Source organism: Bufo gargarizans, unplaced genomic scaffold (genome assembly GCF_014858855.1).
Source record: "Bufo gargarizans isolate SCDJY-AF-19 unplaced genomic scaffold, ASM1485885v1 original_scaffold_2196_pilon, whole genome shotgun sequence".
Classification (NCBI taxonomy): Eukaryota; Metazoa; Chordata; class Amphibia; order Anura; family Bufonidae; genus Bufo; species Bufo gargarizans.
In genome coordinates this window covers 170,474-184,761 of record NW_025334682.1, presented here as the reverse complement: position 1 = coordinate 184,761, position 14,288 = coordinate 170,474, and the positions used below count along the sequence as shown (strand labels likewise).

Below are 14,288 nucleotides of genomic sequence, written 5' to 3'. Positions count from 1 at the left end.
CTGAAAACAGAAGGATTCAGAGACCATTCCCTCTGATCCAGAGATCGACGGCTTAGAAAATCGGCCTTCCAATTGTCCACACCTCTGATATGAAGGGCCGAGAGGGATAAAGCTACCCCCTCCACTAGGGAAAAAATCTGAACCGCCAGGGACTGCAGGGACACGGACCGGGTACCACCCGGATGATTCAGATATGCTACGACCGAGGCATTGTCGGATAAAATTCTCACGTGTCGACTCCTGATCAGAGGGAGTAACTCCTGAAGCGCCGGAAAGACTGCCATAAGCTCTTTTTGATTTGAAGAACTGTCCAACATCCGGCAGTCCCACAATCCTTGAAGCAAGGTCTCTCCCACATGAGCCCCCCACCCTACTGGGCTGGCTTCTGTGGTAACTATAAGGGGTTCTTCGATCCTCCATGGGACTGCCTGCCCCAGGTTCTCTAGTGACAGCCACCACTTCAGTGTCTGACAAGTCTGGGCCAACATCACTGCTTTCCAGGTATTCTATTTTAACTGACCAGTTCCCCAAAATTTCTTCTTGGAGGGCTCTGTAATAGATCTGAGCCCACTGAACTGCAGGTATACAGGCAGTCAGAGTTCCCAGTGCTGACATCCCCTTCCTTATGGACACACACGGATTGTTTATCAGGGTGTGAACCACTGACCTTATTTTCTGAATTTTTTCTGAGGTAGGATCTCAGACACTGAATCCAGTAAGATTCCCAGGAACTGTTGTTTCTTTTCTGGAATCAGTCTCGACTTTTCTCTGTTCAGGATCGAGCCCAGTTTTGTCAAGATTTCTACCACCTGTTGGACCTGAAATAAGCATCTCTGGTAGTACAGTGCGACAATCAGAAAGTCGCCCAAGTATGGGACAAACAGGATATCTTTTTCCCCGATATGGGCTGCCATCTCAGACTAGCTTCGTAAAAATCCTTGGCCCCATCGAAATCCTGAAAGGTATTACCTGGAATTGAAAGTGCTTCAGCATCCCCTGGAACCTTACGGCCACTCTGAGATACTTCGGGAAAAATCGGAAGGTGATGGTAGGCATCTTTGATGTCTAACACTGCCATAAAACAGTCCTTGTAAAGAAGCTGAATTACTGTCTTTATAGTCTCCATTTTGACGCGTTGGTATACCAGGTACTCCTTTAGAGACTTCAAGTTTATGATAGTCCTGTATTCTCTACTTGTTTTTTTCACTAAAAACAGAGTAGAATAATATCCTGTGCCCCTTTCCTCTTCTGGACACTGAATGAGTGCGCCTTTTTGAATGAGTTTTGAGACCTCCTTTTCTGAGCTGAATGATCTACTTATGTAATTTTGAATCGTTGCAGAGGGAACTTTTTGAACTCTAGCTTGAATCCTTCTTCTAATGAACGCTCTGTTGGATATTCTGGAACAGGCTGGTAGAAAAGATTGTAATCTTCCTCCCACCCTAGCGTCATTGGGAGCAGTCTTTCTTAGGAGGATCCCTGGATTGATTTTTGAACAGGAGCCCTCTGGACCTGGAGAATTTCCACCTGTCAGTTCTATTTGCTGGACTCCTATTCCTATCCGTATTTCCTCTGCCTCTCTGGAAAAAAAAGGTCCTGCTTACGAAAGTATGACTGAAAAGAAGACGGGAACCCCTTCTTTTTATCCCCTGCCTTCTCTAATATGTCGTCCAAGGAAGACCCAAACAAATATTTCCCCTCACAAGGGATACCACATAAGCGATTTTTTGAGGCCACATCCCCTGACCAATTCTTGAGCCAAATAGCCCTACGAGCGGAATTAGCCAAGGATGAAGCCCTAGCAGACAACCTAACTGCATCCGCAGAGGCGTCTGCCCAAAAAATAGGCTGCTTTTCCAATAGCCTCTACTTATTTTAATAATTTATCTCTAGGAGTCTTATCCCGGATCTGCGCCTCCAACTGTTTCATCCACAATATTTGTGCCCTAGCAGTACAGGTGAAAGCTATGTTAGGCTTGAAGGATGCACCTATGGATTCCCATGTTCTCTTTAAAAAGGTGTCAGCCTTTCTGTCCATTGGATCCTTAAGATTGCCCAAATCATCAAAGGGTAGGGATGACCTTCGAGACACTTTAGCTATGGGCACATCAATTTTGGGAGCCCTATCCCATAGGGAACATTCACCTTCCTCAAACGGATATTTCCTTTTGATTACTGAAGGGATAAAGCTTCTTTTATCCGGATGTTTCCACTCTCTATTCATCATGGCCCCTACATACTTGTAGATAAAAAAGGCTCTTCGTTTCTTAGTCTGCAGGCCCCCAAACAGGATATCCTGAATCGAGCGAACCTCCTTTGCATTCTCCAGATTCATAGTTGCCCTGACTGCCTTGATTAATTGATCTACCTCCTGAACAGGAAAAAAAAGGACCTACCACTGCATTCCTCATCTGAAAAGGATGTAACCGGACTCCCTTTCACCGCTTTCAAGCTCGTCCTCTGAACTAGGCAAGTCAGAATTTTCAATTTAAAAAGATGCACTATCTTTGGTGCTTTTCCGCCTGCGCTCTTTACAAGACATAAGACTTAACTCTTCTCTGATCATTTTCTTCATACATTTGACCATACTAGGGGATTCCTCCACTATGGTACTCTCAATACATCCTTTACATAGGGGTTTAGTGTATGAAGCATCTAGTTTAGCCTTACAGATACCACATTCCTTATGACGCATCTTAGCAGTAGCTTTTCTGGGTTTCTCAGTTACACCCTGGAAATTTAAACATACAAAACATCACGATCTTCAGAGAAAAAAGACAAATGTAGATCACTTACATTTCTTCAGGCCCATACCCATTCCTACCATAGGTGCAGGGGTGACTGGGTCCTTAAGGGTTTCCTCCAGAACTCTCCATGCTGGAAATATCCCTTTAGCCCTGGCTCTGGAAGACCCCAGCAAAGATCACATGGGAGACTGGCTAGATACTGGCTTAATCATTAGCGCCTGCACAGGAAAGCCAGGCAGAAGCTGTGTGCTGCTCCGGACACTCTGCTCCTTCCCCTTTTAAACTTGCCGCCTCTTCCCTAAGCTCCGCCCCTTCCTGCGTCCTGTATCTTCACTTCCTAGTTGTATCTTCTGTCCTGCGCCGCTGCCCGCGCCGCACATGTCCTCGGGATGGCCTCCTATTCAGGTACAGAGTGGGGAGGGTTTGAAGGGAGGAATGAAGGGAGAGTAGAGAGGGCTTCCATACCCGGTGTCCAGCCGTCCATCTCCCTCCGCGGTGTGTGGAGCGGGGTCACCCGGCACACACCTCCTCCAGTCCCCACTGAAAATAAAAAACACCTGTAGGTTGTCCCTCCTAGGACAGGAAACCACTGAGGAGGAGGGGCGTCTGTGAAGATTTATACCTGTGGGTTTCCTGTTCTGGGAGGTGGATCCCTCTCTCCTGGTGCTGTCATAGGACGAAGGGATAAACACCCTTCACAACAATTGGCCAGATCAAGACCACTCTCCAGGAGGTGGGCGTAAGTGTGTCAAAGTCAACAATCAAGAGAAGAATTCACCAGAGTGAATACAGAAGGTTCACCACAAGATGTAAATCATTCGTGATCCTCAAAAAACAGGAAGAACAGATTACAGTTTGGCAAACGACATCTAAAAAAGCCTTCACAGTTCTCGAACAACATCCTATGGACAGATGAGACCAAGATCAACTTGTACCAAAGTGATGGGAAGAGAAGAGTATGAAGAATGAAAGGAACTGCTCATGATCCTAAGCATACCACCTCATCAATGAAGTATGGTGGTGGTATTGTCATGGCATGGGCATGTATGTCTGCCAATGGAACTGGTTCTCTTGTATTTATTGATAATGTGACTGCTGACAAAAGCAGCAGTATGAATTCTGAAATGTTTAAAGGGGTTATCCTATCATTGTTGTCATTCGGTGTCCCCTGGTTACAGCCACCGCGCTTGTGCAGAAGACTCCTTTTCTCCCGGGCAGGCCGCACACTGTCCTGAACGAGCACGCCGCCGCGGATGCGCGATGGTGACTTCATCCTGGCCAGTATAGTACAAAGCCGTGAGCGCGCACGCCGGCTCTGTACTATACTGGCCAGGAAGAAGTCACCATGGCGCGTGCGCCTTCAGTCCATCGCGCGGCCCGGGAAAACAAAAGTGAAGGGAAAATGCCCCAAGAACAAGCAGGAACTAAAGACAGTTGCAGTAGAGGCGCGGCAGAGCATCACCAGGGATGAAACCCAGCGTCTGGTGATGTTTATGTGTTCCAGACTTCAGGCTGTAATTCACTGCAAAGGATTTGCAATCAAGTATTAAAAAGTGAAAGTTTGACTTAGGATTTGTTTCTGTCCCATTACTTTTGGTCCCTTAACAAGTGGGAGGCACATATGCAAACTGTTGTAATTTCTACACCTTTCACCTGATTTGGATGTAAATACTCTCAAATTAAAGCTGACAGTCTGCAGTTAAAGCACATCTTGCCCGTTTCATTTCAAATCCATTGTGGTGGTGTATAGAGCCAAAAATTTTAGAATTGTGTCTCTATCCCAATATTTATGGATCTGACTGTATCCCTCCCTGCAAAAGAAATTGCTTGGAAAAAACACGTCTGCCACGTGTGCACTCCTTTATAGGGGGGTTAATTAGTCTGACTTACTAATTATTTATCTTCTGTCCTAGACAAGAGGAGCAAGACATGAAACCTTTGTGTGTGCTGCCTTTGGACTTAAGGAAATACATTTCGGTAAGCAAATTTGGACTTTTCTTATCGTCCTTCAGGCAGCACACACTACCACTTAGCCCCAGGAACATTTGGTCCAGTACTGATAAGTTCTTTTGATCCATCTAAATTTATGGTGGCTCTAATAGTCTTTAGAAGAGATTCTGTCTCTTCAATTGAACACAGAGGGCGCCCCAAGGTATTATCAGACGAACATAATTCCGCTTCTGATGATACTTGATGGCAGTCTAGGTCCGACTCTTGTTCCACCCTAACTGGCATCTGAGGTTTTGAAGTAGATGGTGTAGGTGAAACCGATGGCTGGTCCCACTTCTTCCTTAATTATGGACTTCAAGCCCTCCATTAAGGGTGGTGATTCCTCAGAAATCACTGTCAGCACATTTTAGGCACCTTTTTTTTTTCTTTTTTTTTTTAAGAAGCAGGGAGGTTCCTTTTATAAATGGCACATCTTTTCTTTTTGTTATGGTTCACCCAATCTGGAAGTGTTTTAACCTAAGAAAAGCATAAGGAGAGCCCCAGCCATGTCAGAATAACATGGAAAAGAACCATCACCCAAGAAGTATCAAATAACTTCAGTGACAAAAAGACCCTCCAGGAAGGAGGCATACCGGGCTTCTGGTTCAGGGAGGATTGGTGGGCTTGCGGGCAGAATCGCTTTTAGAGGGACTAGACATCTCCTCGCCTGGGTGCAGAACAACAGGACCTGGTTCTCGACAAAGGAGCAGTAACACACGCCCAAGAACGTCGTCATAATGGCAATTCTTCCCCAAATATGGCGCTTCCCGAGTTGACGTTATGACGTCACATGCCCCACGGCGGTGCGTTACTGATGCAATGCCCACTGATATCTTCATGCCGGACATGTGATGAACACAACCAGGAAGGAGCCGTGACTCAAGAAGAGAGCATTCCCTGGCCCTGGGAATACCCCCAATCCGCTGGTCCTTCACACAGGAGCGTAGACAAAAAGCCTGAGTTTGCCAGCACATGCCTGACTTAAACCAGGAGGTAGGAAGGACAATATAGTCCCCTAACCCTACTCCCAGCACCAAACCTCCGGTAACAAAAAACGGGAATACAAACCCAGAGGCTGTGCGTAGTATTCCTGCACTGATACGCCCATCTATCCTAACGGACAGGAAACAAAATAAGCAGTTTAACCACTTAGGGACCCTCACTGTACATGTACGGCGCTGGTGGAGGTGATTTAAGGACCAGTGCCGTACATGTACGGCAGGCGGATCGGCGGGTGCAGGAGCTGCGCCCGCCCGATCAATGGCACGGACCCAGCAGTCACTGACAGCCCGGCCCCTGCTGCACATGCTGGCATCAGTGAAAATACTGATACCGGCGGGTTAACCCCTTGTATGCCGCTGTCAAAGCTGACCGTGGCATGCAGAGGGTTTGCGGAGGGTACGGGTGCCCTCTGCTTCCCCATCGGGTCCCCGCAGGGACTATATGGCAGAGAATTCAAGCCCGATGCCTTCTACGGAAGCCTGTGAGATCCATCCCTTAGGCTGGGTCTCACAGGCAGGCTGTCAACATGAAAGCTGACAGCCAATGCATTACAATACAGGTTGTATTGGGCTATGGAAATTTTCTGAAAATATTTAAAGATTTGATTGTAAACTTCTAAGCCTTCTAATGTCCCCCAAAAATTAAAAGTAATTTACAAAATGATCCAAACATGAAGTGGACATATGGGAGATATAAAGTAATAACTAACTATTTTAGGAGGTATCACTATCGGTTTTAAAAAGCAGAGAAATAGACATTTCGAAAATTGTGAATTTTTCACAATTTTGGGTAAAATTTGGTATTTTCTTAATAGATAATGAAATATTTTAACTCAAATTTACCACTATCATGAAGTACAAAATGTGACGAGAAAATCTCAGAATGGATTGGATAAGTAAAAGCGTTTTAAAGTTATCACACCAGTGACATATCAGATTTGCAAAAAAAATGGCCTGGTCCTTAAGGTGAAAAGTCGCCTGAAGGGGTTAAGGGGAGGTGGGTTTACAGGGGCTGTCCCATAGACATACAGCAGCGGACAGTGATACTGATGACCTATCCAGAGGTCATCACAGGCGTCTTCAGCTGACAAGCACACATGCAACAGGTCAGCCAGGTTCATAGGTACAAATCTGCTGACAGAAGCAATTTAAGAAGTCAAACCTTAGCAATGATAAAAAAAAATGGTTTCTTGTGTTCTGGTTTTACTTCAGATTTAAAGTACAGACAAAATAGAATGTAGGGTATATGGATGCCAATGACGGCACTCCTCAAGTCAAGACATGAAGCTATTAGGCTTTGTTCACACGAGCGAGTTTTCTGCGCGGGTACAACGTGAACGCACAGCACCCTTACTGAATCCTGACGCATTCTATTGGGTCTGTGTACATGAGCGTTTTTTTTTAAAGCATCAGTTCTGCGTTGCGTGAAAAATGCAGCATGTTCTATATTCTGCGTTTTTCATGCAGCCCTGGCCCCATAGAAGTGAATAGGGCTTCAGTGAAAAACACATTACATCCGGAAGCAGGTACGGATGCAATGAGTTTTTCACTGATGGTTGCTAGGAGTTGTTTGTAAACCTTCTGTTTTTATCACATGCGTTAAACGCATAAAAATGCATTGCACCTGCGTGGAAAAAACTGAACACAATCGCAGACAAAACTGACTGAACTTGCTTGCAAAATGGTGCGAGTTTCACTGAACGCATCATGGGTCAATCCGTCACGCTCGTGTGAAAGAGTCCTTAGACTTAAGCGAAAAAATGAATCTAACTAGCAAAGGAGACAATATGGACAATCCAAACACATTAGTAAGTGGTTTTGTATTAACGCTCTACATTATGAATGTAATTTGCTGAAGTGAGACAACCCCCTTTAAAACAACACTATACTAAACTTAAAGTGCCATCTAGTGATTAAGGGGGGATATACAGGCAGGTTAAAGGGGTTGTCTCACTTCAGCAAGTGGTATTTATTATGTAGAGAAAGTTAATACAAGGCACTTATTGATGTATTGTTATCATCTAAATTGCCTCCTTTGCTGGCTTGATTCATTTTTCCATTACATTATACAGTCGTGGCCAAAAGTTTTGAGAACGACACAAATATTAGTTTTCACAAAGTTTGCTGCTAAACTGCTTTTAGATCTTTGTTTACGTTGTTTCTGTGATGTAGTGAAATATAATTACACGCACTTCATATGTTTCAAAGGCTTTTATTGACAATTACATGACATTTATGCAAAGAGTCAGTATTTCTGACTGGGCATGCTCTCAATCAACTTCTGGGCCAATTCCTGACTGATAGCAACCCATTCTTTCATAATCACTTCTTGGAGTTTGTCAGAATTAGTGGGTTTTTGTTTGTCCAAAGGATTGACCCAATGGGATTAAGATCTGGGGAGTTTCCAGGCCATGGACCCAAAATATCAAAGTTTTGATCCCGAAGCCACTTAGTTATCACTTTTGCTTTATGGCACGGTGCTCCATCGTGCTGGAAAAAACATTGTTCTTCACCAAACTGTTGTTGGAAGAAGTTGCTGTTGGTGGGTGTTTTGGTACAAATCTTTATTCATGGCTGTGTTTTTGGGCAAAATTGTGAGCAAGCCCACTCCCTTGTATGAGAAGTAACCCCACACATGATCTCAGGATGCTTTACTGTTGGCATGACACAGGACTGATGGTAGCGCTCACCTTTTCTTCTCCGGACAAGCCTTTTTCCTGATGCCCCAAACAATCGGAAAGAGGCTTCATCGGAGAATATGACTTTGCCCCAATCCTCAGAAGTCCATTCACCATATTTTCTGCAGAAGATCAATCTGTCCCTGATGTGTTTTTTTTGTTGTTGAGAGAAGTGGCTTCTTTGCTGCCCTTCTTGACACCAAGCCATCTTCCAAAAGTCTTCGCCTCACTGCGCGTGCAGATGCGCTCACACCTGCCTGCTGCCATTCCTGAGCAAGCTCTGCACTTAGGAGACGATCCTGGCTCTTGCTGGACTTTCTTGGACGCCCTGAAGCCTTCTTAACAAGAATTGAACCTCTTTCCTTGAAGTTCTTGATGATCCTATAAATTGTTGATTGAGGTGCAATCTTAGTAGCCACAATATCCTTTCCTGTGAAGCCATTTTTATGCAACGCAATGATGGCTGCACGCGTTTCTTTGCAGGTCACCATGGTTAACAATGGAAGAACAATTATTTCAAGCATCACCCTCCTTTTAACAGGTCAAGTCTGCCATTTTAACCCAATCAGCCTGACATAATGATCTCCAGCCTTGTGCTCGTCAACATTCTCACCTGAGTTAACAAGACGATTACTGAAATGATCTCAGCAGGTCCTTTAATGACAGCAATGAAATGCAGTGGAAAGTTTTTTTTGGGATTAAGTTAATTTTCATGGCAAAGAAGGACTATGCAATTCATCTGATCACTCTTCATAACATTCTGGAGTATATGCAAATTGCTATTATAAAAACTTAAGCAGCAACTTTTCCAATTTCCAATATTTATGTAATTCTCAAAACCTTTGGCCACGACTGTACACTAGTTGTTTCCATAGTTACGACCACCCTGAAATCCAGCAGCGGTGGTCGTGCTTGCACACTATAGGAAAAAGTGCTGGACTATGTGCACTCCCGTGGTCCCAGCCATCAGAGAGGCCAATCAGTTTCTATGAGGAGGTAAGCTCTAGACTGTGAAGAATCAATGGAGGTCATATATCTTGACTTCCCCAAAGCTATTGATACTGTACCACATAAAAGGTTAGTATATAAATGAGAATGCTTGCCTTAAATCTTTATGGCCTGTACTGGAGAAACCTCAGTTATTCTCACGAATATTGTTACCAATACATAGATTAGCTATACAGGTTTGGAAGGCCTGCAAGAGGATACATGCATATAGGGGTTGTATGGCTGAGATACCACTATGGGACAATCCTATGCTCCCCTCTTTGGTTTCTCTTCCTGGGAATCAATTCTGGAAGGAATATAGCATATGAACTTAACACTTTTGATGCTTTAAGTAATAGATACGACCTACCTAGAACAGCATTTTATAGGTTTCTACAATTAAAACATGTTTTGCATTCCCACTTCAGTGCCATCAAATTGATATAGCCAACTACCCAATGATTGGAGTGATTCGTTCACAAGGTCCCCTTGGATTCATATCAGCATTATATACCCATTTACTGAGCGCCAAGATACAATCTACCCCACTACTAGCCATTTCTAAATAGAAAACCATAATACCAGAACTTAAAGATGAAGGCATAGATGATGGCTTGCTATCAATAATAAGTTCATACAATTATGCATTATACACCAATGTTATTTAACACCCTTGAGATTGTATAAGATGGGCAGGCTATCACATTCAAGATGTCACAGGTGCGCTGCAGAAGGGGCTAACTTTTGGCATCTTATATAGGCCTGCACGTATATACATGCATTTCGGAAGGAAATTAAAAGATTTCTTGTCTAATTTACTGACTCTTCCCGTCCCTATGATGTGCCTATTTGGTATCATGGATGAGGTAATTTGTACTCTATATACCAGAATATTTTTGAGGGAAGTTTTATTTTTGGCACGGAAAGCCATAGCTATCAGGTGTATGGGAGATAGAACTCCCACCGTAAGCCAGTGGAGGGCATTGGTGAATACGATAATACCGTATAAACTTTATAGTATTCAAAAATCGAGGGTGTTCCCCTAAGTTTTTGATGGTCTGGGGACTGTGGTGCTCCTCTTCACAAACTTTGCATTCAGCCCATAGATTCACTGCTGCTTTACTTACTGCATCCAGATAGACCACATATTGACGTAAATATGTATAAGTCACTCATATTTGATCTGCTCTATGTATACCAAATGTCATGCTCTTCCTGATTAAGATTGTAAAGACACAGTGCTGTACTTGTTATTTTTCAGAATTTTGGTAGGTATTAGTTGTTCTGTATAATTCGGTACTATATACCTGTTCAATAAAACGAATAAAAAATAAATAAAAATTAAATAAATGAGAATGCTTGGACTGGGGGAAAATATGGGAATAACTGGAATGGGTGAACTGCAGTATCCAGAAAGATTATCAAAATTAGGGTTTTTAAGTTTAGAAAAAAAGACGACTGAGGGGAGATTGAATTACCATGTTATATGGTAATATCAAGTTTAAGACCACTTGAAAAATTGCAGAAAAAAATCATATTTAGCATGGCTGGATCTTAACAAGGTTCCAAGTAGAACTTCAACATGCAACAAGAAGAAATGGGAGTGAGACAAAACATTTTTTGAGCATTCAATTTAATGAAAACAACAAATAAACTGGAACAGGCTGTTTTTCAGCTGATCAAAAATTAAGGACCACACCTCCAAAAAAAAAAAAAAAAAGAAACCCCCCCAAAACAGAAATCCAACTTTCAAACATGAACTCCGCAATGAGTAGCTCCGCCGTTATTGTTTATCACTTCAAAAATACGTTTTGGCATGCTTGATGCAAGCGTTTCCATGAGGTGAGTGGGAACATTTCTCCAAGTGGTGAACACTGCCGCACGAAGGCCATCTACTGTCTGGAACTGTTGTCCATTTTTGTAAATTTCCCTTGCCATCCATCCCCAAAGGTTCTCAATTGGATTTAGATAAGGGGAACACGCAGGATGGGCCAAAAGAGTGATGTTATTCTCCTGGAAGAAGTCCCTTGTCCTGCAGGCATTGTGTACTGTAGCGTTGTCCTGTTGAAAAACCCAGTCATTACCACACAGACGAGGGCCCTCAGTCATGAGGATGCTCTCTGCAATATCTGGACATAGCCAGCGGCCGTTTGACGCCCCCTGCACTTCCCGAAGCTCCATTGTTCCACTGAAGGAAAAAGCACCCCAGACCATTATGGTGCCCCCTCCACTGTGGCGCGTAGAAAACATTTCAGGTGGGATCTGCTTGTCATGCTAGTAACGTTGGAAACCATGTTTGGTGCTCTCTTGCAAAGTCCAAACGAGCAGTTCTGTGGCGCTCAAGGAGACTAGGTCTTTGAAGACATTTTTTGTTTTTGAAGCCCTTCAGTCTCAGATGCCGTCTGATGGTTATGGGGCTGCAGTCAGCACCAGTAAGGGCCTTAATTTGGGTTGAGGATCGTCCAGTGTCTTGACGGACAGCCAATTGGATCCTCCGGCTCAGTGCTGATGACATTTGTTTGTGTCTTCCACTTGACTTTTTTGTTCCATAACCCTCAGGATCATTTAAGAAATTCCAAATGACTGTCTTACTGCATCCCACCTCAGCAGCGATGGCGTGCTGTGAGAGACCCTGCTTATGCAGTTCAACAACCCGACCACGTTCAAAAACGGAGAGTTTTTTTGCCTTTGCCATCACAACGTGTGACTACCTGACAGAAAATGACAATTAATACATTTGGCCTTTTAAACGCATGTGGTCCTAAAATTTGGATCAGCTGAAAAACAGCCTGTTTCAGTTTAATCGTTATTTTCAATTAATTGAATGCTCAAAAAATGTTTTGTTTCACTCTCATTTCTTCTTGTTGCATGTTGAAGCTCTACTTGGAACCTTGTTAAGATTCAACAATGTAAAAATATGTTGTTTTTTTTTGCCATTTTTCAAGTGGTCTTAAACTTTTGATCAGGACTGTATATAAGGGGTCAGTACAGAGATCTCTCCCATCATCTATTTATCCCCAGGACTTTGACGAAGGGATATCCTCTAAGTCTGAGGGAAAGAAGGTTTGTACACAAACATAGAGGAGGATACTTTACGGTAAGAGCAGAAAGGGCTGTTTCACACGAGCGGATGCCGTGCGTGACATCCGCTCCGTGAATGAGAGCCAAGACCCGATGCGGACAGCAGAAGCACGTACAGTAACATGATTGATAATGCTCTGTGCCTCTCTGTGATCGCTTTACTACGAAATCACAGTGAGATAAAGTTGTCACCGTGATTTCGTAGTAAAGAGATCACAGAGAGGCACGGAGCATTATCAATCATGTTAATGCTCCGTGCTTCTGCTGTCCGCATCGGGTCTTGGCTGTCAGTCACGGAGCGGATGTCACACACGGCATCCGCTCGTGTGAAACAGCCCTAATACTATGGAACTCTCTGACTGAGGAGGTGGTGATGGGGAATTCACTAAAAGAGCTCAAGAGGGGGTCTGGATGTATTTCTGGAGTGTAATAATATTACAGGTTATAGTTACTAGTGATGAGTCGTTTATCCAGGGAGTATTCCGATTTTTTTCCCCCCCAAAAGTTTTTTTTTGCCTTCCTCAGGATCAATGTGCAGGATAACAGGCTGAACTGGATGTCTGACAGATGTCTTTTTTCAGCCTTACAAACTATGTTACAATAGTAACATAACAGAGCAGTATGTATACAAATATGTCAGTCACAATGACCAATAATTGGAAGCACATACATCTGCATCATTATACTGCACTGCCGACTCCTAAGCAACTGTATGTTAATTTGTGGCATGATAAAAAGCACAAAAAGATTATAAATCAAGCAGTGAACAATGCAGGCATTTATACCTAAATCGCTCTTGTCCTGCTGTATCCCAGATCTGTAATTTCACATATTTACCACCAACATTTATAATCTTTGAACCAAATTCTACTCCTATTGTGTGATTGGAATCTTCTTTAACTAGAAAGAAAGAGAACATTATCAAGGATGCACAAAATTATAAACCATCTCACCAAGTGATCAGTGTCAATAAACATTTTAGTGGTGGCTTTAAGTACAAAACTCATCACTAGACTTTATTCTGATTATAAATGAGGCTTTGTTCACATTTACGTTGGAGGCTCCACTAGGAACCTCTGTCACAGATTATATTAAACATACTATAAAACAAAACACAGCATGCATTGCTCTTTTTAGCTAGTAAAAATGACAGACAATACAAAGGAAACCCAACGGACCCCATTATACCCAATGGGATGGGGTCTGTAGGTGCCGTTTATTTCCGTCATGTGATGTAGCACTTCACATCAGAAAAAAAAAGAAAAGCATAAAACACAGGTTTCATTAACATGGAGAAATACACACTGTACATGCATGCTAATGACATATCACAAAGTATTAAACAAGTACAGTACAGTAAGTTCTGGGCTCCAGTGAACAAGGCAGACATAGCAGAGCTGGAGAGGGTTCAGAGGAGGGCAACTAAAGTAATAACTGGAATGGGCTGACCACAGTATCCTGAAAGATTATCAACAGTAGGTTTATTCACTTTAGAAAAAAGATCTAATACCCATGTATAAATATATCAGGGGCCAGTACAGAGATCTTTCCCATCTTCTATTTATCCCCAGGACTGTGACAAGGGGATATCCTCTGTGTCTGAAGGAAAGAAGGTTTGTACACAAACATAGAAGAGGATTATTTACGGTAAGAGCAGTGAGACTATGGAACTCTCTGCCTGAGGAGGTGGTGATGGTGAATTCACTAAAATTATTCAAGAGGGGCCTGAATGTATTTCTGTAGTGTAATAATATTACAGGCTATAGTTACTAGAGATTGGTTGTTGATCCGGGGAGTTATTCATA

The 14,288-nt window shown here is 43.1% G+C and overlaps 1 protein-coding gene across 1 annotated transcript in view; it reads right to left on the bottom strand.

Annotated features, from left to right (window-relative positions):
* LOC122924066 (ras-related protein Rab-4A) overlaps positions 1 to 14,288 on the bottom strand; it is a 114,991-nt gene that overhangs the window by 73,787 nt on the left and 26,916 nt on the right. The window contains exon 3 of the mRNA XM_044274985.1: positions 13,269 to 13,383. Within this exon, the coding sequence (XP_044130920.1) occupies positions 13,269 to 13,383 (115 nt within the window). The remainder of the gene's footprint in view (positions 1 to 13,268; positions 13,384 to 14,288) is intronic.